The sequence below is a fragment of the Leptodactylus fuscus genome, chromosome 6 (assembly GCF_031893055.1).
Source record: "Leptodactylus fuscus isolate aLepFus1 chromosome 6, aLepFus1.hap2, whole genome shotgun sequence".
Taxonomy (NCBI): domain Eukaryota; kingdom Metazoa; phylum Chordata; class Amphibia; order Anura; family Leptodactylidae; genus Leptodactylus; species Leptodactylus fuscus.
Genome location: NC_134270.1, coordinates 136,708,108 through 136,734,810, shown reverse-complemented (window position 1 = coordinate 136,734,810; position 26,703 = coordinate 136,708,108). Strand labels below are relative to the sequence as shown.

Here is a 26,703-nt window from a genome sequence, read left to right as displayed (position 1 = left end):
TCTCATTTTGTCTCTCATAGTTGAGGTCTACCTATGATGTAAATTACAGACGCCTCTCATCTTTTTAAGTGGTGGAACTTGCACTATTGGTGACTGACTAAATACTTTTTTGCCCCACTGTAAGTATAAGACCTCATTTTTTATTAGATCATTATTTATTGTAGAATGGATTTCACTTCTATGTTCCAGATTAAAGATCTGATAATTCAGTATAAATACAATGAACCAAACAAGAGTTACAGAATTCTTTCTGTTGGGTTTTGGAAACCTTCATGGCTTCAGAATTGTGCTCTTCATATTTTTCCTGATAATCTTTCTTCTTACAGTTATGGGAAACCTTCTTATCTTCATCCTATTTTCCACCAATGTCCACCTCCAGTCTCCCATGTATTACTTCCTTTGTCATCTTTCCCTTACTGACCTTGTGACTTCCACAAACATTGTTCCCTACATGCTCGGTGCCATTTTACTAGGGGGGGGGGGGGGGGTAATAATGACTTATCTTGGCTGCATCATTCAGTTTTACTTTTTCGGTGGTACAATTATTACAGAATGTTATCTTCTTGCGGTGATGTCTTATGATCGATACTTGGCCATCTGCAACCCTCTAAGATATTCTAGTATCATGGACTTTAAGCACCAGATCTATCTTTCAGTATGGCCATGGTTGGTGGGTCTTACTCTTAATCTTTTAGGAGCCTTGCCAGTATCAAACTATGATTTTTGCCGTGACAATATCATTGACCATTTCTACTGTGACTTTTTCCCTCTTCAGCAGCTTTCTTGTTCAGATACTTCTCGTGAAGAAATGAACACATTTCTGTTTTCTATGCCACTATTTATCTTCCCATGTGGTTTGATCATTGTAACCTATGTGTGTATCTTTCGCAATATAGTTAAGATATCATCTACAACTGGCAAAGAGAAAGCCTTCTCTACCTGCAGTTCTCATCTTATTGTTGTGGGGACATTTTATGGGACATTAATAGGTAAATACATGATCCCAACTAAAGCACAATCAATGCTCGTATATAAGATTGTCTCCTTACTCCACACTGTATTTACTCCTTTGTTTAACCCTATAATATATAGTCTCAGAAACCAGGACATTAAAATGACACTTAAAAAGTTGTTGACAAATAAATAGAAGTTTTATATTCTACTGATCAAATATAAAAAAATTGAGTCTATAGTAGTTTATACCTTTTTTAAAGGGGCTCTATCAGCAAAATCATGCTTATAGAGCCCCACATATGCGTGAATAGCCTTTAAAAAGGCTATTCAGGCAACGTAAATGTTATATTAAACTACGCCCCCGGTTTAAAATAATACCCTAAAAAAGAATGTGATCTACTTACGCATCGTGCACGATGGGCGGGCATTCAGGGTGCACCGTCTTCTTCATCCATACCTCCTCTTCCTCCGATGTCCTCGGGTCCCGTCCTCCTCTGATGCTCGCAAACTGACATTGATAAAAAAAAATGGCCTGGGCGCATGTGCAGTAGCCGTAGTAGAAGCCGCATGCTACTGCGCGTGCACCCAGGCCATTTTTTTTTATGATGACAGATTGCAAGCTTTCGGTATTATTCTTAGATCCCTTCCTCATAGTTTAAACACAATTTATGAAGGATACATATTTATGCAAAAAGAGACACATAGGAATAGAATGTTTAGTGGGAAACTAGATGGTACTTGGTACATATAAGTAAGCAAATCATCAGTTCATAAGGTCCTTATCAGTTCAATGAGTGGCTATACGGCTGCTTTGATTAGTGATGTGAGCGTTTGTTCCTTAGAAGGCTATAAACTCATGTGACAGATTCAACCCCCCCTGGAGTATGTCAAACAAAGTCATCAGCTTATATTCGCAAATTTTTCTTTTTCTTGGATTTAACATTTCCCCTTAAAACCCAAATTTTCATGTCATTGATGATATTATAATTTTGATTGCAAAAGTGTTTTGGCATGGGGAGGTTAATTCTTTACTCTGTAATCGTGTGGCGATGTTAATTTATCTGCATTCTAAGTGTCTGACCAGTTTTGCCTACATACAGGCCCCCAGTGGGACATTTGGTGCATAATATTAAATACACCACATTAGGTGTGGTGCAGGTGTAGGTACTTGGAATCTTGTAGTCCTTGTTAGAGTTGAGGATCTTTATCTTGTTGGTGGTCAGTATGTGCAGGCATGTTTTGCACCTTTTCTGTCTGCATGTTCCTGTTGTGGTAGGAGGTGACAGTGAGCTGTTTATAGCCATATTCCTGAGGTTTGGTGGTTGTCTATAGCACAGGAGAGGGAGGTCTGGAAATATGGATTTTAACTGGTCGTCTTTTTCTAGTAATGGATGTAGTTTGCGTATAATTCCTCTCAGCATCTCCAGGTGTGGGTTGTACATGATGATCAGGGGCACCCGATTGTTTTCCTGTTTGGTATTGTATTTTAATAACTCCAATCTTGGTATTCTGGTGGCCCTGGTAATTTGGTTTTCAACTGTTCTTGGATGGTAACCCTGCCTCAAGAATGTGTTTTTGAGGCCACCAAGGTGTTTATCCCTATCCACAGGGTCTAAACATATTGATGGTATCTAATAGCCTGGCTGTAGACAATGGAGTTCTTTATGTGTTTGGGATGAAAACTATCCCATCTCTTGGAGGGGGTTACAGCTTTCCCACTTCCTCTCCTCTTTGCCTGGTCTTGACTAGAGATGAGCGAACACTAAAATGTTCGAAGTTCGATTCGAACAGCCGCTCACTGTTTGAGTGTTCGAACGGGTTTCGAACCCCATTATAGTCTATGGGGAACATATACTCGTTAAGGGGGAAACCCAAATCCGTGTCTGGAGGGTCACCAAGTCCACTATGACACCCCAGGAAATGATACCAACACCCTGGAATGACACTGGGACAGCAGGGGAAGCATGTCTGGGGGCATAAAAGTTACTTTATTTCATGGAAATCCCTGTCAGCTTGCGATTTTCGCAAGCTAACTTTTTCCCATAGGAATGCATTGGACAGCGCTGATTGGCCAGAGTACGGAATTCGACCAATCAGCGCTGGCTCTGCTGGAGGAGGCGGAGTCTAAGATCGCTCCACACCAGTCTCCATTCAGGTCTGACCTTAGACTCCGCCTCCTCCGGCAGAGCCAGCGCTGATTGGCCGACGGCTGGCCAATGCATTCCTATGGGTATGCATAGACTTAGCAGTGTTGAGCCAGTTCTGCTCAACTACACCGTGTGCCGGTCAGCCCATCAGATGTAGCAGAGCCGAGGGTGCACTAGAACCCTTATGCACCCTCGGCTCTGCTACATCTGATGGGCTGACCGGCACACGGTGTAGTTGAGCAGAACTGGCTCAACATTGCTAAGTCTCTGCATACCCATAGGAATGCATTGGCCAGCCTTCGGCCAATCAGTGCTGGCTCTGCCGGAGGAGGCGGAGTCTAAGGTCGGACCTGAATGGAGACTGGTGTGGAGCGATCTTAGACTCCGCCTCCTCCAGCAGAGCCAGCGCTGATTGGTCGAATTCCGTACTCTGGCCAATCAGCGCTGTCCAATGCATTCCTATGGGAAAAAGTTTATCTCACAAAAATCACAATTACACACCCGATAGAGCCCCAAAAAGTTATTTTTAATAACATTCCTACCTAAATAAAGGTTATCCCTAGCTATCCCTGCCTGTACATCTATCCCTGTCTCATAGTCACAAAGTTCACATTCTCATATGATCCGGATTTGAAATCCACTATTAGTCTAAAATGGAGGTCACCTGATTTCGGCAGCCAATGACTTTTTCCGATTTTTTTTCAATGCCTCCGGTGTCGTAGTTCCTGTCCCACCTCCCCTGCGCTGTTATTGGTGCAAAAAAAGTGCCAGGAAAGGTGGGAGGGGAATCGAATTTTTTTGGAGTTTGCCACGTGATGTTCGATTCGAACACATCGAACAGCCTGATATCCGATCGAACATGTGTTCGATAGAACACTGTTTGCTCATCTCTAGTCTTGACGCCTTTGACAGACCTCTCACGGGCTTTGAGAAGGCCTGTACTGGAACTGGTCTTTTACGCCATTCTCTCTCAGAGCTTTACACGTTGTTGGTTTCCCCTTCTTCTGGCCACAGACCCCCCTTTCTAGCCAAATGGGAGGCTGATCTCCACCTCTCCTTTTCGGATGCGGACTGTGTTAGGATCTTGGAGCTTGCCCTCAAGAGCTCTGTGGCCTGTAAGTTTCAGGAGGCGGGCTACAAGATTCTCACCAGATGGTATCACATTCCGTCTCTGCTGCATAAGTTCTTCTCCGCTACCTCTCCACTGGCGCTGTGGTTCGGAGGAGGGGACGCTCCTTCACTTCTTCTGTAGTTGTTCAGCCCTGAGAGATTTCTGGGATAGTGTCCATCGTCTGACATTCCAAATCTTCCAGACTTCCCTTCCCAATACCCCGGCTTGTTTCCTATTACACCTTTCCAATATTCCCTGCCGGGCCTACCGTATATCGGCGGTTCAACACCTGATTAATGCTACCAGAGCTTGTATCCCGGCCCTTTGGAAATCCCCCAACCCTCCGTCTCTGCGCCACTGGTTCCATAAGGTGGAGGACATCCAATCTATGGAAGACCTCACGGCATCTCTTCGAGATAAGCACGAGGCCTTCTTTTGGGCCTGGACTCAGGGCGTGGATTTTATTCCAGGGGTCCCAGTTGTACAGGGACATCATGGGCCAGGCTTGAGGACTGGCTCTTGGTCTGGATCCGGCCCCCCCCCTCTTCTCTTTCTTTCTCTCTTGCCCCCGCCCTCCCCCTTCTACCTTCTGTCCCCCTCGCCCCTTATTTGCTTTGCTTCCCCTTCCCTTTGGTATTTTTGTGCGGTGATGGTGCCTCTACTAGTCTGCTGGTTATCGAGAGGTCCTGTTTCCGTATTTTATGCCCTGTTCTGTATTTTGGGCCTTTGTTGTTATTTTGGGCCCTCTTTGTTCTGTTATTCATTTACTTGATACTACAGACGATTTCTCTGTTTATTTGTGTTTATAAATAAAGAATTTATAAAAAAAAAAAGAAAACTATCCCATCTCAGGTAGATTGGGTGGTCAATTGGCTTCTGATACAGCGATGTCTCAATTATGTTGCTCTGTATCTTGATGACTGTGTCCAGGAAGTTTATTTCAGTGAAGGAGTAGTTGAGTATCAGGTTGATGGTGGAATGGAACTGGTTGAAATTTTCATGGAAGGTTTTCAGTTATTGTTCAAAACTGTCCAAATGATTAGGATATAATCAATGAAGCGATAGTAGGCCAGAGGCCTGGTGGTGCAGGTGGATAGGAAGTCACTTTGAAGCTTGGCCATGAAAAGATTAGCGTACTTTTACTCCCATTTTACTCCCCATTGCTGTGCCAGTCTTCTGTAAGTAGATGCAGTCACCAAAAGAAAAGTAATTATGGGTGAGGATGAATTTTGTTAGTTTTACCACAGCACTGTCAGTTTTCTAAGGATGTATTACACTGCATGTGCCCAAGGACGTGAAAGGTCTTTTTTAAAATTCATGTAGTGTCGGAAAAGTGCCCAAAACTGCCTTCTCCACAGTCCATCTATTTATAGCAGTGAAGCTGGCATTATTACCCCTTGTATGGTCTAATGCCATGCTAGTGCACAGACACACAGCATACCGTCACATTTGAAAGTGTTATTTTCAAATTTTTCTTGTGTAAACCAGGGCTGAGCTCACTCTGTTCTGCCTTGTGTTAAAAGTTATAGGGGCTGTCCAGGATATTCAGGTTTTTTTTATACGATGCAAGAGAGGTAGGAGCAAAAAAACAACACACATACTCATGTATCCCTGGTAATCCAGTGTCTTCCAATGCGGTCTGGTCCTGCTGCTCTGGTGTCTCATTTTGATGGAAATCCCTGCAGCAAATGTCCTCATGTGATACTGTGTGCTAAAAGTTTGTAGGTAAAAAAATGTCCAGAGTATAAGATGATTCAATATTTAATTCTTCATTCTTTTCTTGATCATCTTTCTTTTTACAGTTATGGGAAACCTTCTTATCATCATCCTTGTTTCCACCAAGGTTGACCTCCAGTCCCCCATGTATTACTCCGTTTATCATCTTTCATTTAATAACCTTATGACTTTCACAAAAATTGTTCTCAGCACGCTTGGTGCCATCTTGATAGGGAGGAAAATAATAAGTAATTTTGGATGTATCATCCAGTTTTATTTCTTCAGTAGAACAATGGTTACCAAATGTTATCTTCTTTCAGTCATGTCTTGTGATCGATATTTGGCCATCTACAACCCTCTAGGATACTCTAGTATCATGGACTTCAAGCACCAGATCTGTCTTTCAGTATGGCCATGGTTGGTGGGTCTTACATTTAATCTTATAGGAGTCTTTCCTATATAAAAGTTTCATTTTTGCCATGTCAATATCAGTGACCATTTCTAGTGTAACCCTTTTCCTCTTCTTGCTCAGACACTTCTCTTGTAGAACTGGGAGCACTTCTGCTTTCTATACCAATATTCCATGTGGATTGATCATTGTAACCTATGTGTGTATCTTCCTCACCATTATTTACTCCTCTGTTTAACCCTATGTAGTTTCAGAAACCAAAACATAAGGATAACACTTGTATCGTTTTTGATAAATAAATAGAACTTTTTCTATTTCATTCTAATATTGTTTAATATACTGGATTCTTCTAATAATATAATAGGCCACTTATAAGATAAGATAATCCTTTAATAGTCCCACAATGGGGAAATTTCAGTGATACAGTTTTATAGATGGTACAGTAGTATATAACAAGAGATAAAACACATACAAGCTCATGGCAGATAGAGAAATCCTAGGAATCCTAGCAACTAAAAAGAAAGAAACGCAGACACACTGCAGGATCATTTAGTTCTCTTTGTGAAGTGATCTTAATAATACAGCCGAATGTGGTTGGAGGACACGAGGAGGGGTCACAGCATGTAGATATAACAGGCCAAAAGTTTTTTTTGCAGAGGTGGGCATGATAACATGTGGCAGTTCCTTTGGTAGGTGGTGAGATCTCACAGCTGATAGTTCGGTATCTTGCATCAGCTCTATTATCCATTAACCACAAAAAAATGCCCCAAATGTCCTTCATCACAAGCCCTCCTCCACCTTTCTTCTTACCACTGTGTTCTACTGCCCAGAGAAGTCTGAAGTCATCCAGGTAGACAAGGTGCTGCTCTCTTGCCAAGCTTCCATAACTCCTGGGGTAGGTGGGTGATGGTAGATTCCTAGGTTGTAACAGAGTCCCATGTGTAATTGTATGTACTCTGTGTCACTTTTTGCTGCTACAATACTCGTTGTAACATCTTTCCATACCATCTTGTGCCTCTGTTTTTAGGTATATCAGTTTCCCTGTATCTTTTATATGTATTGTTATATGTGCTTTTGTTATGTGTATTTTTATTGAATTAAAGATTTTGTATTTTTGCATTCATTTATGCCTGGTGATTTTTCGTATGCTTTGAAAATATGAAACAAGCTATAAACAGAGAAGAAATACAAACTAATATGGAACAGAATATTGCAGCAAACTAACACTATACTCCTAGTTCCCACAGTTACTTAACAGGTAACAGATACAAGTCCTTTAAGAACACGGTTCTCCTGGATCGGTCCCTCGTTGGGGTGCACCCTAAGTATTGCGCAATACTATTTGTAATCCACAGGGAAATGGTGTCTTCACTTACAAGTACAGTTATATCCTATGCTCCAGCTCTCCACTTAACAGACATGCCAATTACACATGGACACGGCCAATCCGTACTTACCAGTCCTTGAGGCCTTTCTCTCATATGGTCTCCTTTACCTTCTGAGCTTCAGAGCTTTCCAGACTCAGTCCCAAAAGTAGCACCACAGACTCGGTGTCTGCAGACTCAGTCCATAACCAGCATGGCAGTTCTTCCATCCAACACAGCACAGGCTGCCATCCAGCATGTCAGGTCTCCATCCAGCACAGTTCAGGTCTCCACTCCCCTCAGCACATCTCCTCCTGCTGCAGCCAGGACCCTTCTCCACACAGCCCTCACTTCCTGTTTCCTGGTAATGGATGATGCAGATGACTATCTCCAGTGCAAGGCATCAAAACTGCAATCCCAGCACACTGCCAGGCTTGTAGGAGTCCAAAATGTCCCAGTAATTACCCCTAATCAGACTTTGCATCCTAGAACAATATTTACATTCACAATAATTAATTGCATTAATTCACTATGGGCATTCATCAATTGGCTGCCGCCTACTGATCAAAGTTAGTTACTGACTGTTTACTACATCACACCCTTACATAAATATGATGAATGTGAAAGACAAGCTAAGTGTAATCATACTTCTTATTCTAGGGATACCTTGAGCCACCGGCCCGCAAGCAGACTAGCACAACAATATACAGTCAATAATGCTCTTTATCTTGTGCAGGCACAGAGTTTAGACACAGGCTCACACGATATGCAAGAACAGAGTTCAGACAATGCTCAAATGGTATATAGGAACAGAGTGCAGACAACTTATCCAAGTCCATGCAGGTGTTGTAGCGATGTCATGGATTCCAGGGGCCAAGAGAGGGAGAGTTCAACTGCCAGAGTCCAAAAGCCAGGAGAGAGAGTTCCACTGCCAGAGTCCGGGAGCCAGGAGGGAGAGGGGTTCCGCAGTCAAGGTCCCAAAGCCAGAAGAGGTAGATTCAGCAGCCAAAGTCCAGAAACCAGTGCTGATACTGAGGCACTAAGCAGCAGCAGGTGAGGCTTTTTAAGCAAAGTCCAAGCAGGAACTGGGTGTGCCGAAAGAAGCTGTCTTCTCCATCTTGGAACAGGGCAGATAAAAACAAAATGGGCAAAGCAATAAACCTGGATCCTGACACTACTCCCTCCCTAGGAGTGGCCTCTGGACGATCCCTGGAGCCGGTTTGCTGGGGTGCTTTAGGTGGAAACGTTGGACCAGCTGTGGAGCGCAAAGGTTACTCACCGGCTCCCAAGAGTTGTCCTCAGCAGGGTACCCCTTCCACTTGACCAGGTACTGTAGGTGCTATCGATAGAATCAGGAATCCAAGATGTCCTCCACCACATAGTGTTCCTAGCCATCAACCATGATGGGATCGGGGGGTGGGGAAGACCGACCTGAAAAGGAATTAGGAACAGTGGGTTTCAGCAAAGAGACATGGAATACCGGGTGTATCCTAACGGTCTTGGGAAGTTGAAGTTTGCAGGCCACGGAGCTTACAATACCGCAAACCTTGAAAGGACCAATGTATTTCTGGCCCAACTTGGGCGAAGGCAGCTTCAATCTTAAGTTCTTAGTAGAGAGCCATACCGAATCTCCGAGCTTATAAATGGGAGCCGGCTTCCGGAACCGATCAGCCGCCTTTTTATAGCGGGTCTGGGCCGTGGCCAGGGTCTCCTTTAAAGTTAACAGGATACCTTGAGCCACCGGCCTGCAAGCAGACTAGCACAACAATATACAGTCAATAATGCTCTTTATCTTGTGCAGGCACAGAGTTTAGACACAGGCTCACATGATATGCAAGAATAGAGTTCAGACAATGCTCAAATGGTATATAGGAACAGAGTGCAGACAACTTATCCAAGTCCATGCAGGTGTTGTAGCGATGTTATGGATTCCAGGGGCCAAGAGAGGGAGAGTTCAACTGCCAGAGTCCAAAAGCCAGGAGAGAGAGTTCCACTGCCAGAGTCCGGAGGGAGAGGGGTTCCGCAGTCAAGGTCCCAAAGCCGGAAGAGGTAGATTCAGCAGCCAAAGTCCAGAGACCAGTGATGATACTGAGGCACTAAGCAGCAGCAGGTGAGGCTTTTTAAGCAAAGTCCAAGCAGGAACTGGGTGTGCCGAAAGAAGCTGTCTTCTCCATCTTGGAACAGGGCAGATAAAAACAAAATGGGCAAAGCAATAAACCTGGATCCTGACACTAAGAATGGAATGCCAAATGATAGCATTTGATATTAGAGAATTTATCACAACATAACCTACATCCACATTTCTTATGCCTAGAAGTATGGACCTAAAGCTGGAATTTCTTATCGTCACATAGGGTAGAATATTACGCAGATATGGATGAATCCACTCATAATGCGCCAGGTTTATCCCAAATATTCCAAATTGTTTTGTTTTTTTTTACAAAACTGAAATGTAGATTTGTATTGGGTAAACTAATATGGATGCCGCATTATGCTCTAGGGCATCTTTAGACCTCAGAGTATAATAGGTGAATGCCCAGGGGAGGTGGCAAAATAAATATAAACTTATACTCACCCTTAGATACCTCTCTTGGCCTCTCCTCGCGGCATCCAGCACTTTTTTGTGATGTCATCAGCTGGGATTCAGTGCTTAGGCTTGTGGTGACCAGGCACACCAAGAGTCATGATGTCATGATGCTCGCCATGCCCATGTGACCCCTGGTGGACCAATCACTGGCCTCAGCCACTACTCCTGAATCGATGACATCACAGAAAGTTGTTGAATGTCACAAGGAAAGTGACAGATGTCACGAGGAGGCCCAGGAAAAGTAAGAGAAGGTGAGTATGAATGTTTTTGTTACTCCTTCCCTGGGCCTCCATCTATTATACTGTGTAGTCTGAAGAGTCCCCAGAATATAATAATGTCATGTCTTACTTTGACATAACTTTGGATATTTGTTTTAGAGAAACTTAAATTTTATAGATAGGCTCCTAGGAGTCTAAAGAGTATTCTACACTATGTTTTATAGATAGGTTCCTAGGAGCCATGACAGTGCTATACACTATGTTTTATATATAGGTTCCTTGGAGTCCTAAGAGTAGTCAATAGGGTTGAGCGAAAAAGATCGGATTCCGATCAGCGATCGAGAAAATTTCACGATCGCCATCGGAATTCCGAACACGATCTTTTTATGTGGCATCGAGATCGGTGATTTTTCCCTCAATGCATTGCTTAGCCTTCACACTGAGTATACGCTGTATATTCAGTATGAAGGCTCCGCTGCAGTTCCATAGGAATGAATGGAAGCAGCCGACACAGCCTTAACCCCTTGCGCGCCGGATGCCTCCATTCATTCGAATGGAAGGCTAAACTAAATCTCTAGCAGCTACTTACCTCTAGAGATGGCTGCTCCGGTGCCCTCCTTCTTCTTGCCTCGCTGCCCCGCCTCCCAGGTTAGTGTTTAAAGCGCTAGGTAGGCGGGGCTTATGGCTTAGAGTGTGGGCGGGTGCAGGGCGGGGAGACGTGATGTCTCCCCTCCCAGTACCCGCCCACACTCTCTTAACCTGGCAGGGAGGGGGCAGCGAAGGAAGAAAAGCAGCGTGGAGCAGCAGCAAGGCGAAGAATGAAGGCACGGGGCACAGGACCAGCCATCTCTGGAGGTAAGTGGACACCAGCGGGTAGGATTGCTTTTAAAATCCGATCTCCGATTAATAAAAAATCCCATTAACTTGCATTGGGATTGGAATTGGGATCGAGATCAGGTTCGAATGAAAAATGATCGGAAATTGGATTTTAAAATCGATCCTGAAAAGTCAAGATCGGCTCAACCCTAGTAGTCAACTCTATTCTTTATAGATAGGTTCCTAGGAGCCATGACAGTGCTATACACTATGTTTTATAGATGGGTTCCGAGGAGTCCTGACACTGTTCTGCCCTATGTTTTATAGATAGGTTCCTAGGAGCCCTGACAGTGTTATATACTATGTTTTAAGCCAATTTAAAGTGAGCTTCGCACTGAACTGGTTCATCCTGAAACAACTCTGGAACCCGAACCACCAAACCTACACAAAACCTACACAAAACTAATCTTGAGTGGTTCGTCCATCTCTAATATTAACCCCTTCCCGCCGATGGCATTTTTTGATTTTCCTTTTTCCTTTTTGACTCTCCCCCTTCCTAACCACATAACCTTCTTATTTCTCCGCTCTCAGAGCCATATGAGGTCTTTATCTTTGCGGGACAAATTTTTTCTTCATGATGCCACCATTAATTATTTTGTACAATGTATTGGGAAGCTGGGAAAAAATTCATAATGGGGGGATTTGAAGAAAAAGTGCATTTCTGCGAAATTCTTATGGGATTCGTTTTCACCGCGTTCACTGTGCAGCCACAATGACACATCACTTGTATTCTATGTTTCAGTACGATTCCGGGGATACCAAATTTATATGGTTTTATTTACATTTTAACCCCTTGACAAAAATCCAAAAATGTGCCAATTTTTCTTTTTTCTCTAAAAGTCGCCATATTCTGACAGCCGTAACTTTTTTATTCTTCTGTGTACGGGGATGTATAGGGTGTCTTTTTTTGCAGGGTAGGGTGAACTTTTCAGTTCTATCATTTTGGGGAATTGCTTTTGCTTTGATAATTTTTTATTCAACTTTTTATCAAAGGCAAAACAGTGAAAAAATTGCAGTTTGGCGCTTTTGACTTTTTTTCCCGCTACGATATTTACCGTACATGAAATATATTTTTATAGAATTGTATAGCGGGCATTTTTGGAAACAGGGATACTTAATATGTATGTTTTTAACAGTATTTAACTACTTTTAAATGTGTTCTAGGGAAAGGGGGGTGATTTGAATTTTTTTTATAAGTTTTAATTTTTAAATATTTTTTTCCTTAGAGCAGCCTGCAAAAGAAAATCACTGCAGACAGCCCTGGGAGCCTTTACAATGTGATGTTGGCCCTGGAGCTTGCTCCAGGCGCTGGCGATCACCGGCAAAATGGCAGTGCCCACCGGTAAAATAGGTTAATGCCTCCGATCAGTGACCCCCAACATCTGCCACAATAGTACGACCTTGTCAGGTATTTAAATATGGCAGTAACTCAGGAGTTGAGCTATTATACACTAGAGACCCAGCACTAATGCCCCCGATCAGTGAAGGCACAAATGCACTTTTTCTCCCATTCCATCCCATTCTGAATTTTTTTCCAGGTTCCAGTACATTGGACATAAAAATAAATGGCACCACTATGAAGAAGAATTTGTCCTGCAAATATTACGGCCTCATATGTCTTTGTGAATGGAGAAATAAAAAAGTTATGGGGTTTGAAAGGCAGGCGGCGGGGGGGGGGGGGTTCAAAAAAAAAAATGTCATCAGCGGGAAGGGGTTAAATACTACCCCTTAGTAGCATTTAAATTAGAATGCCAAATATTAGAGTGACACAGTCCAGTTGGTACATGCTCTTGTTCACAGGCTTTACTGTGATACAAATGTTGGTATAATATAATTGAATAACATTAATATTACAGTTGAATTCAATGAATTTCTGGATGATGTCTGTACTAGCTGGCAATAAAAGTTTATTGTTCAAAATATGAGAAGTTTTCTTCCATCAGTTGTATAAAATAAACTTTTGTTTTTGTGTAATGTGAAAAAAAAAGTCCCTAGACAGTCAGCCCAGCACACAGCACTGAATAAAGTGTATAAAAGGAGATGACTCTGATATATTGTGGCGCTGCTGCCTGACAGTTACACGGTAAGTACTGTACTGTACATCATTCTTTATACATAAGAATATTTATTCATGTAACATTATCAAACCTGATACTTTATAGTGATGTATAGGTTATGATCATTTTTTTTTTTTTTTTTAATTTGCATTAAATATATTTTGGGATAATTTAAACATATATAATATATTTATTTATATTAAAAATTTTACTCCATTTGTTTTTGCAGCCTGCATATTTTTTCATATAGTAAAAGCTGCTCAGTCTCCTTTAGTGTAAAATTTGTAAAAGTGTAAAATCTGTGTTCTCCAGAATGCTTATCATACTGACACTCTTACATCCAAATGGCATAACATTAGATTATGTAACAAAACTTTACATTAGGAAATATTGCAAAGATGGTTCCAGTCCTATGAAGAAAGCCAATAGCCAATAGAATTCCAATAAAAAATTCCCCTCAGTTCTCCTTATTGTATAACCATTACATTTCTGTTAACATTGTAGATAAGATGCATTTTTGATGCAGATTTTGCTACGTCTTTTTTCAGCTAAAGATAAAATTGGCTTTGTAAAGAGTGAAAAGTATGAAAGGAATAAAGGAAGCGCTTATACTTATCCCGTCTTCTAAATCCATCCAAGTCTGTCCAAGCCATGTAATTGTCCATTCATACGGAGGAAAATGGTAAGGAATTTGGTGTGGAATTTCAGTGCTGAAAAAAAAAGCCTCCTTTTTTTCAACGCTGAAATTCCACCATTCCTCCACAATTCCTCAACATTTTCCTCCGTGTGAATGGACCCAAATAGCATGCAAGTTATTTGCAATTGATGTAGAATGGTGTCAGCTGACTGTTATGTGACACTCAGAGACTCAGCTATACCCACCTGTGAAATAATAAGGCTGAGGCCCCAGGTTGCGGACACACAGCTTTTGTTGTTGCAGATTTTGTTGCTTTTTTTTTTTTTAGCCAAAGCCAAGAATGGCTACAAAAGGAATGGTAAATATATAGGAAGCTCTTATACTTCTCCCTTCTGCTTAATCCACTCCTGGTTTTGGCTCAAAAAACTGCAACAAACTCTGCAACAAAAAAAGTTTCTGCAACATGGGGTTTGTCCTAATAATTTTAATATGCCAAAATACTGGCACAATTTATGATTTACTTTCTGAATTGTGTTCTTGCAACAAATCTAATGCTATCAGAAGAATTAAAAAAAAATACTTCAGTGATGGAAGATCTTGTTGAGGGAAAATCATAAGATTATTTTACTGCATGTAATCTACTGGGAGGAGGTTAGTGTTCTGTACATTTTATATTACACTGTATATTTATAGCACCAATGGTATAATTCTGTAGTATAGTATCTGGGTATATATATATATATATATATATATATATATATATATATATATATATATATATATATAATCTAACTATTAATATCGTTTGACTTTACATTGGTTTTGTTTCCTTCTGTGATAAGGTATCACTCTGCAGCATTTTAACCAAGTGCAAACGTTCGAGTTAATTCTGCTACATGTGTATGTAACCATAGTATCTCATAGTATTTCAAATCTCAAAGTTTAGAATATAATTATTAATGTCTTAACCATTCCCAGCATAACACTTTCATATTTTCTATAGTAAGTGAATCTCCCTGAAGTTTACACTTTATACTTGGTCTTGTTTGCATTAGAAAATCTTTGCTATAATTGGGCTTTTCAAATTTATAACATATCGAATAGTTAGACAATAGTTAGCCACACCTATTTTGAAATGCAAATTTGAAGCATGTCTAGCCAGTCTTACACTTATGTTCTTTTTGGTGCACTTTGTTCGCAAAAATTAGGGTTGAGCGATCGGGATTGGAAAAGATCGGATTCCGATTGGCAAACGAGTGAATTTCACGATCGCGATCAGAATTCTGATCCCGATCTTTTCCGGTGGGAGCTGACGACTTTGCCTCTTATTTCAAATTGACACCATCAGAGAGGTGCCCACACGTAACCTCAGATCCTCTAAAGACCTCCTACTCCACTCTGCTCTCATCCGCTCCTCACACAACCGTCTCCAAGATTTCTCTTGTGTATCCTCCATACTCTGGAACTCCTTACCAAGACACATAAGACTGACCCCCAGAATCACAGGCTTCAAGAAGGCCCTGAAGACTCACCTATTCAGGAGGGCCTATAACCCCCAATAACACTACAGTTACCACATCACCATCTGAACAGTCTCTACCCTCATCTTCTGTTTCTATCCCTCTTCCCTCATAGATTGTAAGCCCTCACGCGGGCAGAACCCTCTACACCACTGTGCCAGTCAGTCATTGCTAGTATCTAGAGATGAGTGAACAGTGAAATATTCGATATTAGATATTCGTTATTCGATTTGAATAGCCACTCAATATTCGACTATTCGAACGAATATCGAACCCCATTATAGTCTATGGGGAAAAATGCTTAGTTTCAGGGGAACCCACAATTCGACTCAGGAGGGTCACCAAGTCCACTATCACACCTCAGCAAATGATGCCAACACCTCTGGAATGCAACTGGGAAAGCATGCGTGGGGCATCTAACAAGCCCAAGTCACAGTTTTACCCCACCATCACAGCCTATCAACTACAATTTTTTATTTTTTTTGCTGACTCAAGTATAAGCAGAGTACAAAAACTGTGCTGAAAAATTCGGCTTATACTCCAGTATATACTCGAGTATCTATCCGAAAACCATAGACCATAAATATCGAGACTCGAAGAAGCACTTTAAGGTTTCTTTCATCTATTAAATAAATATTATTTAATATAGCTAACACAGTTGTTCAGTAAAGTTGAAGAAGTACACTTTCAGACCAATAGTGACAAACAAATGTACAATAAAAAGATATACAATTTTCCATTATACTTTCTGTATCAATTCCTCACGGTTTTCTAGATTTCAGCTTGCTGTCATTCATTCTGTTACTTCTACTGCAGAGGATAAAACTCTGACCATGGTCATGTGATTTACGATCCATGGTCATGTGATGTACGGTCCAGGGTCATGTGATGAGAACACAGGTGCCGCTGGTTATAGTCACAGCACAATAATCAGACATCTGCCTGGTAATCAGCTGTGCCTGTGTGCTCATCACATGACCATGGACCATAAATCACATAACCATGGTCAGAGTTTTATCCTCTAGAAGTAACAGAATGAATGACAGCAGGTCTTGTGATTTACTATCTGTTGGAAGATAGATATATTTTTACTAGTTATTTACTATATCTACTGTAGAATAAATTTCACTTCTATTTTCCAGATTAATGATCTGATAATTCAGTATAGTTACAATGAACCAAACAAGAGTGACAGAGTTCTCCCTACTGGGCTTTGGAAACCTTCACAGCGTTAATATTGTATTATTCATTCTTTTCTTGGTCATCTTTCTTTTTACAGTTACAGGAAACCTTCTTATCATCATCCTAGTTTCCACCAATGTCCACCTCCAGTCCCCCATGTATTACTTCCTTTGTCATCTTTCCTTTAATGACCTTGTGACTTCCACAAACATTGTTCCCAACATGCTTGGAGCCATTTTACTAGGAGGGATAATAATAAGTTATTTTGAATGTATCATCCAGTTTTACTTCTTCAGTGGTACAATGGTTACAGAATGTTATCTTCTTTCAGTGATGTCCTATGATCGATACTTGGCCATCTGCAACCCTCTAAGATATTCTAGTATCATGGACTTTAAGCTCCAGATCTGTCTTTCAGTATGGCCATGGTTGGTGGGTCTTACTGTTAATCTTATAGGAGTCTTTCCTATATCAAATTATAATTTTTGCCATGACAATATCATTGACCATTTCTACTGTGACCTTTTCCCTCTCCAGAAGCTTTCTTGCTCAGACACATCTGTTATAGAACTGGAAGCATTTCTGTTTTCTATGCCACTATTTATCCTTCCTTGTGGATTGATCATTGTAACCTATGTGTACATCTTCCACACTATACTTAAGATACCGTCTACAACTGGCAAACAGAAAACCTTTTCTACCTGCAGTTCTCATCTTATTGTTGTGGGGACATTTTATGGGACACTCATAGCGAAATACATGATCCCATCTAAAGAACAATCAATGCTCATAAATAAGATTATTTCCTTACTGCACACTGTATTTACTCCTCTGTTTAACCCTATAATATATAGTCTCAGAAACCAGGACATAAAGAGGACACTTAAAAAGTTGTTGACCAATAAATAGAACTTTTTCTTCATTCTAATATTTGTAATATTCTAGATTCTACTTATGAAATGAAATGCCAAGTATATTTAAATTTGATGACATAGGTCAATTAAAACTGTGTTTTTGTGTGTCCAATACCTTTCTATTCTCCGGCAGTCCAATGAGAGATTATTTCTGATAAAAGTAAATTATAGATTAACATAATCAGATCCAGGGGACATGGTATATGATCAACATTGGTACTGAAAATACATACTTAAGTGTCATTCAGCAGATCCCAGATGTTTAGGTTACACACCTTCTTCAGTGGGATGTAGGAGCTGGGATACGGTACAGAAAGCTTTTCTTATACTTAGAATGATAGATCTTTAGCTGTAATGTGCTGCTTGTATAGCTCAATATATTAAATTGAAAGATCCATTTTAATAGTCGATTCCTAAAGGGCCATTGGTGATTGACTGATGGATATTACGTCTTTTTTTTAAGATATAAAAACATAACAACAGTGGGGGTGGAGCAGGGTGGGAGAAGGGGCATCTGGATAAAATTGTTTTTAGAATACACATTAGATGATGAGATGATAGAAAATAATGTACTATCAATAGTGAATGTCATTTACCAAAGGTAGCCAATGATACAAGAGAGAGGAACCATCTGTGAGGGTTGGAATCTTCCATCCAAGCAAAAAGTAAATTTTACAAAGATGAATCAGGATTGGCAGAAAGACCTAGCGGCAACCTAGAACTAACTTATGTAACAAAATGGAACATTTCTGTTGTATATACTGAATGGTTGCCAATATCTAATGGCGCCCATAGATGAGGAGTGTTTAATAAGTTATCTACCTCAATATGAAAACAACATTTTTTGAGAAAATTGAACTTTCTACTTAACAATGTAATCTCCAGTGTAGCTGGCCGCTTTTCCCAGTATGATGGAATTACAGCAATAGCAGCAGTGCATGGATTTTTTGGATTTTAAATCAGTGTAAATAAAGGCTAAGTTTTAAGGAATCTGAAGTGGTGCTGGATTTTTCTTCGTTGCATTTTCTGGATACAGCCCAAGCCGATGGGTACAATATCCGAACATCCTCCTTCCTAACAAAACAAGCAAACACCCTGTATAGACTTTACATCTAGAATGTCACGTAAGTGGGCTGTGATTCCCCTTTTCCCTTATCTTTTCCATTTTTTCTCTATACAGAGCAAATAGGTCTGGCTATAAACACTCAACCGCGCTTTCCAGGCAGTGTCCCTCCAAACACCTTACAGGGATACAGAGCATTAAGTCCGGCTTAAGCTCAACCAAGCTTTGCAGGCGGTGTCCCCTCAAAATAGGGATACAGAGTAAATAGGTCCAGCTATATACGCTCAACCCAGCTTTCCAGGCAGTGTCCCCCCAAACACCTAACAGGGATGAGCTCCACTACCTGAGCCCCTTGTGTGGGTTTTAGAGTCCATCTCAAGCTGTCACGAGTGTTAAAGCACAACCAATATTCAAAGTGACCAAAACATCAGCCAGAAAACATTGGTACTGAGATGTGGTCTCAGAAAAAGCTGCTGGGTATGTGGACTAATAGAAGGTAAGGAGGAGAGAAGCGAAGGACATGGAGTTGCAGGCTGCGTATGAGCAAGAGGGAGAATGGGGGTGCAGGCTGTGTGTGAGCAAGAGGGGGAAATGGGAGTGCAGATTGTGTGTGAGCAAGAGGATGCCATGGAGGAACAGGCTGTGTGTGGGCAAGAGGGGTATATGGGGGTGTAAGCTGTGTGTAAGCAAAAGCGGGGGAATGGGCGGTTCAGGCTCTGGGGTGGGCACTGTGAGCACATAATACTGTGTTTGGGGGCCACTAATGAGCACATAATACTTTGTGTTGGCCATCGTGAGCACATAATACTGTGTGGGGGCAACTGTGAAGCATATAATAATATGTGAGGGCCACTGTGGAGTATATAATACTGTGTAGGGGCCACTGCAGAGCACATAATACTGTTTGGGGGCCACAGTTGAACACTTAATACTGTTTGTGGGTCACTGTGGCACACACAATACTGTTTGCAGGCCACTGTGGAGCCCATAATACAAATTGGTGCCACTGTGGAGCACATAATACTGTGTGGATACCACGGTTGAACAATAATACTGTGTGGGGGCCAATGTGGAGCACGTAATACTGTTTGGGGGCTACAGTGGAAAACCTAATACTGTTTGGCAGGCACTGAAGTGCATATAATACTGTTTCGTGCCAATGTGGAGCACATAATGTGTGGGGTTCACAGTGGAGCACATAATACTGTGTAGGGTCCAGCTGATCAAAAAAAATATTTTTGTATTTCATAGTATGTTGAGTGATTTCTTGTTTGCTTCAATATTTTCTTGTATAGTTCAGATTAGGTAGAGAATGTAGAGATTTCCAGCTCACAGCTGTGGGGGTGTGTGGGGGGGAGGGGGTTGTAGGGTTACTGCAGCCAACTCCTTACAAGTTCATCACTTCAACACACTTCTGTCATTTAAGAACAAGAAACAGGGGCTACTGTTGGCACAACTGCACAGCTGAAAACAAGAAAACTTTGCCTCCTCATTAAGTATCAAGCAGGTGAGTCTATGAATCCATTCTGCCTTGTGTTAAGAGTTATGGTTGATTTTGGCAGTATGGTGGTAGCATGGAGATTGTTATCTTGACAAGTATCATGTGATCTAAGACTTTGTAGTTAAGAAAATGTCCACTAAGTATGAGTATCTATTGTTATTAGGTTAAGAGATTAAAGATCTCCTAATTCACTATAATTACAATGAACCAAACAGAATTTTTTTCTATTGGGTTTCAGTGAATTTCACAGCTTCAAGGGGGCAACATGGTGGCTCAGTGGTTAGCACTGCAGCCTTGCAGTGCTGGAGCCCTGGGTGTTCGAATCTGTCAGGAACGACACCTGCAAGGAGTTTGTATGTTCTCCCCATGTTTGCGTGGATTTCCTCCCATTGTACAAAAAACATACTTAAAATAAAAAAATAAAATGTACATTGTGATCCCTTTATGGGGCTCACAATCTACATTAAAAAAATCAAATCACAGCTTCAATATTGTATTCTTCATACTTTTCTTATCTTTCTTTTTACAGTTATGGGAAACCTTCTTATCATCATCCTAGTCTCCACCAATGTCCACCTCCAGTCTCCCATGTATTACTTTCTTTGTCATCTTTCTTTTATTGACCTCGTGACTTCCACAAACATTGTTCCCAACATGCTCGGTGCCATTTTACTAGGAGGAAAAAAGATGACTTTTCTTTGCTGCTTCACCCAAATGTATCTTTTCAGTGGTACAGTGTTATGGTCAGCAGGGTTTATTAAAAAAAAACAACTTAAATGAAAACCCCAGAGCCCTCTGGGCCACTAACTGCAAACCAACCTGGTGTGAACACCGACTAACAGTTCCAGTCACTGCTAGCCAAATTAAAAGGACCAGGTGCGCTCTGTTGAAATTCACAGAGCCCTGTGCAGTCAGAGCAGCCGCACAAATAAACAAGCTGGCTAGCCTGAACTCCAGGACTAGCCAGAGACCAAGTAAACCCTGTGTGCAGTTCCACCCAGCCACCCAGGCTACTACTGCCAAGCCCACTCCCAGTCACCCTGTCTGAGAAGTATTGCTAGCTGCCCCTACAGAGTTGCACCACAAACATACAAGGCAGCATGCTGCCTGACTACCAGTGGCATTGCTAGCTCAGGGGTCTTTTGCTAACTAGGGCAATTCAAATAATATTTCAGGCAGGAACCCAAGCACACACACAACACACATCAATTCAGGCTTTTGAATGAGATCATAGAGCACCAGGCGTCCAGACCAGCCCTCTTATATAGGCAAGGGGCGGTCACCAGCAAATAGCTCAGCTGCCCAAACCGAGCGTCCATTGGTTGACACACATGTCGATCAACCAGTCGACCACGCCCGGCTGTTGCAAGGCAAGTTAACCCTTGCAACCCTGGATTGTGCAGAGGCACAGACAGCGACGCCCATATCATGGCCGCAGTCTTTGCACAATCCTAACATACAGTGATTACAGAATGCTATGTTCCTCCAGTGTTGTTTTATGATCGATATTTGGCCATTTGCAACCTCTTGAGATATTCTAGTAAGACTCTAGACTCTAAGTACCAGATCTGTCTTTCAGTATGGCCATGGTTGGTGGGTCTTACTCTTAATCTTACAGGAGTCTTTCCTATTTCAAAGTTTAATTTTTGCCATGACAATATCATTGACCATTTCTACCATTTTTACTGTGACCTTCTTCCTCTTTGGAAGCTTTCTTGCTCAGACACTTCTTTTATAGAACTTGAAGCATTTTATATTTCTTTGCCACTATATATCCTTCCTTGTGGTTTGATCATTGTAACCTATGTGTACATCTTTCTCACCATATATAAGATACCATCTACAACTGGCAAACAGAAAATCTTTTCTACCTGCAGTTCTCATCTTATTGTTGTGGGGACATTTTATGGGACATTCATAGCGAACTACATGATCCCGACTAAAGAACAATCCATGCTCATATATAAGACTGTTTCCTTACTGCACACTGTATTTACTCCTCTGTTTAACCCTATAATATATAGTCTCAGAAACCAAGACATAAAGATGACACTAAAAAAAGGCTTTGAAAAATTAAACACATAGAGGCATAAAGAAGAGAAAAAAAAAATACAATAGCAAAACAAAATAAATACATTAAAAAAAAAAAAACATCTCCAAGAAGGGATCAGGCAAACACAAGGAAAAAAATAACTGTGACATATAAATCAACTGGAAGGTAAGATGGGGCAGGGGAACAGGAAGTAAAAGAGAGATTAGAGACCATGAAGGATAAAGTATGCATCCCACAATGACCAGATGGACTGAAAGGCCTCAACCATATTATTGAGCAAGGCAGTAAGGTACTACAAACGCCATGTTTTGTCCATAGAATGCACCTGACATAAATGGCGGTATAATATCGTGTAACATGTATACATGTGGCTGATGCTTGCACAACTTGACAATAAAAGTTTGTCTATGAAATTATTAGAACTTTTCTTCAGTCACCTGCATAAAGTAAACTTTCTCTTGTGTGTAATGAGAATAAATCTGTCCCTAGATATTCAGCCCAGCACACACCGGTGGAGAAAATGTATAAAAGGTTATGACACCGATATATTGTGGTGCAGCCTGACAGTTACATGGTAAGTACTGTACTGTACATCATTCTTTATACATCAGTGACTTCTTAGGAGAATGTGTTCATGTAACATTATATCCGATCTGATATTGTGCATTGCTGTTCTCTGTTTTCAAGCCTGTGAACACCTTAGGGGCATTTTTTAAAATTTCCATTTAATGTATTGTGGGATAACAAAAATTACATATCATTAGATTAAAAACCATATCAAAGCAAATTTTTTAATATTGAACAATTAGAAATCTTTTCTGTACTATAATACAGCAAGTTATTAGTTTTCCTCTGCTGATTTTCTGCTTTGGTATACCTGTAGGGGAAGCCGCTGGTGTTTCCGTAGGCATAATTGATATGCTGTGATTTCCAAAAACGCAACGGATTTGGAAATCACTGCATTTCCATTGTGAACATTTTTCTGCAATGTGTGGATAGGATTCGCGAGAATCCGTTTTGCAGAGACTGTAAGACACCTTAAAATGACATTTTCAAGTAATGATTATTCATATATTAAAAAAAAATTCTGATGTATAGAATTGCTTACATTTTTATTAGTTGATGTAGCTGATTCATGTTCTTTTGTACATAGAAAATATTTTGACTTGTTCCCTATAAAAATATACTTCGTTGCATTGGTCAAGGTATTTTTAAATTTCTCCCACTTAAAGGGGTTCTCTGAGCACAAACTTATTTTTCATATAAGAAAAAACAAGATGAGTTCACAGCCTATCCGTATGGGTGCACGGGCCAGTCCCCCGGACTGGGACAGAATTCACACTCAACAGAAGAAAAAATGTAGTCCAGCACCATTGAATTCGAATGACTAAAACATAACTTTTAATTGAATAGAAAATATAAAAACATTCTATGGGACACATAGTACAAGAAATGATAAATTATAAAAAATAGATGAACATACCAGACATGGACATGAAAAACAAAAAAAGACGGACCAAACCAATGATCACATAACAGAAAGGCGGCTGACGCGTTTCGAGACTCCTGTCTCTTAGTCTTCTTCTGGCACAGGCCAAGGATGAGCCTGCTGCAGAACCAGCGTTGATTTGCCGCAGGCTCATCTTTGCTAGCTGGGTGAGCTGGCAGCTTGCCGTTACAAGGGAGTTGACTCTCTTTCTCATAGGAATGAATTGACCAGCGTTTCTCATAGGAATGAATTGACCATTGACCACAATGGAGACTGCTGTGGTTAGATCTTAGACTCCACCTCCTCACAGACGAGCCTCCGACACAACCAGCGTTGATTGGCCGAATGCTGTACACTGGCCAATCAATGCTGGTCTATTTATTCCTATGAGAAAAAGTAAGCTCCCTCGTAACAGCAACCTGCCAGCTCTCCTGACTAGCAAGGACGAGCCTGCGACAAATCAACGCTGGTTCTGCAGCAGGCTCGTCCTTGCTAGTCAGGAGAGCTGGCAGCTTACTGTTACGAGGGAGCTGACTTTTTTATCAGTGCAACTGCAAGCGCTGTGCAGTTAAAGCGCACGGTCCCCATAGACAATAATGGGGTCCATGCACTTTAACTGCACAGCGCTCCTCCTAAACACCCTCCTCTTGCTATTCGTGGACCTGGTGACTCTCCTTTAGTTGAATAGTGGTTTCCCCAGAAACGAGCATTTTTCCCAATAGACTATAATGGGATTCGATATTCAATCGAGTAGTCGAATATTGAGGCTCTACTCGAAACGAATATCGAAACTTGAATATTTCACTGTTCGCTCATCTCTACTTATAACATACTGCCAAACAATGGAGAACATAGAAAAATTTAACATTGCATCACCATTCCCAAACTCATTGGAATGGCTACAGTATTGTGTGTGTAATACATTTCAGATTAGGTACCCAGTGTACAGAGCTGCAGGTCATGGCTTTAGGGGGTTTACCAAAGCCAAATTCTTACATGTTCATCATTAGAATACACTTCCATCATCTAAGAACAGGAGATTAAGACCACCATCGGCATAACTGAACAGCTGAAAACAGGAAAAGACTTTGCCTTCTCAAGATTCAGTGTTAAGTACGAGTACATGAGTCTATGAATCCATTCTGCCTTCTGTGAACAGTTAAGGTTATTGTTGGCAGTATGATAGTAGCATGAAGAATATTACCTTGTGTTGTAAAATTCTGTAGTTAAGAAAATGTCCACTAAGTATAAGATGCTTCACCATCTATTTTATTACATCTTTTTGTAATGTAGAATGGAGTTCACTTCTATGTTTCAGATTATATTATCTGATAAATCAGTATCGTTACAATGAACCAGACAAGAGTGACGGAATTCATTTTATTGGGGTTCAGAAACCTTCATGACTTCAGTATTGTCTTCTTCATTCTTTTCTTGGTCATCTTTCTTTTTACTGTTATTGGAAACTTTCTTATCATCATCCTTGTCTCCACTAATGTCCACCTCCAGTCTCCCATGTATTACTTTCTTTGTCATCTTTCCTTTACTGACCTTGTGACTTCCACCAACATTGTTCCCAACATGCTCGGTGCCATTTTACTAGGGGGGGAAATTATGACTTATCTTGGCTGCATCACTCAGTTATACTTCTTCACTGGTACAATGGTTACAGAATGTTATCTTCTTTCGGTGATGTCTTATGATCGATACTTGGCCATCTGCAACCCTCTGAGATATTCTAGTATCATGGACTTTAAGCACCAGATCTGTCTTTCGGTATGGCCATGGTTGGTGGGTCTTACTCTTAATCTTATAGGAGTTTTTCCTGTTTCAAACTTTAATTTTTGTCACGACAATATCATTGACCATTTCTACTGTGATGTTTTTCCTCTTCAGAAGCTTTCATGTTCAGACACTTCTGCTGTAGAACTGATAGCATTTCTGTTTTCTATGCCACTATTTGTCTTCCCATGTGGTTTGATCATTGTAACCTATGTGTGTATCTTCCTCACTATATATAAGATACCGTCTACAACTGGCAAACAGAAAACCTTTTCTACCTGCAGTTCTCATCTTATTGTCGTGGGGACATTTTATGGGACACTCATAGCGAAATACATGATCCCATCTAAAGAACAATCAATGCTCATAAATAAGATGATTTCCTTACTGCACACTGTATTTACTCCTCTGTTTAACCCTATTATATATAGTCTCAGAAACCAAGACATAAAGATGACACTTAAAAAGTTTTTGAACGCTTAAAGAAACTTTCATTCTAATATTTTCTAATATAATAGAATCTACTGATGATATTGTTAGGGGTAATCAGCCCTGGATATGTTGCCGTAGTCCTAATTAATCAATATATGAGTATTGGTGACGTCACAGCAATTGCTTGGAGAACACACAGTCAGACACACAAGTATCGTGATCAGGATGTTCCAAAGTTTATTACATATTACTTAGCTTTTATAGAGAAATAATCGTTGTATGCTAATTTAGGCATAACAAACTACATCATATAGAAATGTGAATTATCATTTGTCAAAGTACAAAATGGGCATTTACAAACTATGAATACGTATATAAACAATACATGAGTTAACACATGGTTGTCCGTGTCATCCATTTTAGTGTGTAACTATGTTAGCACAGTCTGATGAAATGGATGCCATGACCTTGCAGGTTTCACGATAATGGATGACAGACAAGAGATTACATCTGACTTCGTAGCTTGCGAACTCTTGTTATGGCCATCACATATTGCGATGTACAAATATGGTAACTTGCATCCGCCAGCATGTAGTACGGAGGGGCAACGAAAAACTGATTTTAATTAGATATATTCTAATACGCACATAGACACAAAGATCAGCACATTTAGTCAAAATATAAGCCTCAG

At 40.8% G+C, this 26,703-nt stretch overlaps 3 protein-coding genes and 1 pseudogene across 3 annotated transcripts; all 4 read left to right on the top strand.

Moving 5' to 3' along the window:
- Nucleotides 1–217: 217 nt before the first annotated feature.
- LOC142210074 (olfactory receptor 10A7-like) lies at nt 218–1,147 on the top strand. Its single transcript, XM_075279102.1, has one exon. It carries the CDS (start codon nt 221–223, stop codon nt 1,145–1,147), a length of 927 nt encoding a protein of 308 aa, XP_075135203.1. The 5' UTR covers nt 218–220.
- A 15,619-nt stretch (nt 1,148–16,766) lies between these two features.
- Nucleotides 16,767–17,687, top strand: LOC142210073 (olfactory receptor 11L1-like). Its single transcript, XM_075279101.1, has one exon. It carries the CDS (start codon nt 16,770–16,772, stop codon nt 17,685–17,687), a length of 918 nt encoding a protein of 305 aa, XP_075135202.1. The 5' UTR covers nt 16,767–16,769.
- A 2,993-nt stretch (nt 17,688–20,680) lies between these two features.
- On the top strand, nt 20,681–22,341 carry LOC142210071 (olfactory receptor 1J4-like; annotated as a pseudogene).
- Nucleotides 22,342–25,145: 2,804 nt separating this feature from the next.
- LOC142210070 (olfactory receptor 10A7-like) lies at nt 25,146–26,063 on the top strand. Its single transcript, XM_075279100.1, has one exon. The coding sequence runs from the start codon at nt 25,149–25,151 to the stop codon at nt 26,061–26,063; it is 915 nt and encodes a 304-aa protein (XP_075135201.1). The 5' UTR covers nt 25,146–25,148.
- Nucleotides 26,064–26,703: the final 640 nt, after the last annotated feature.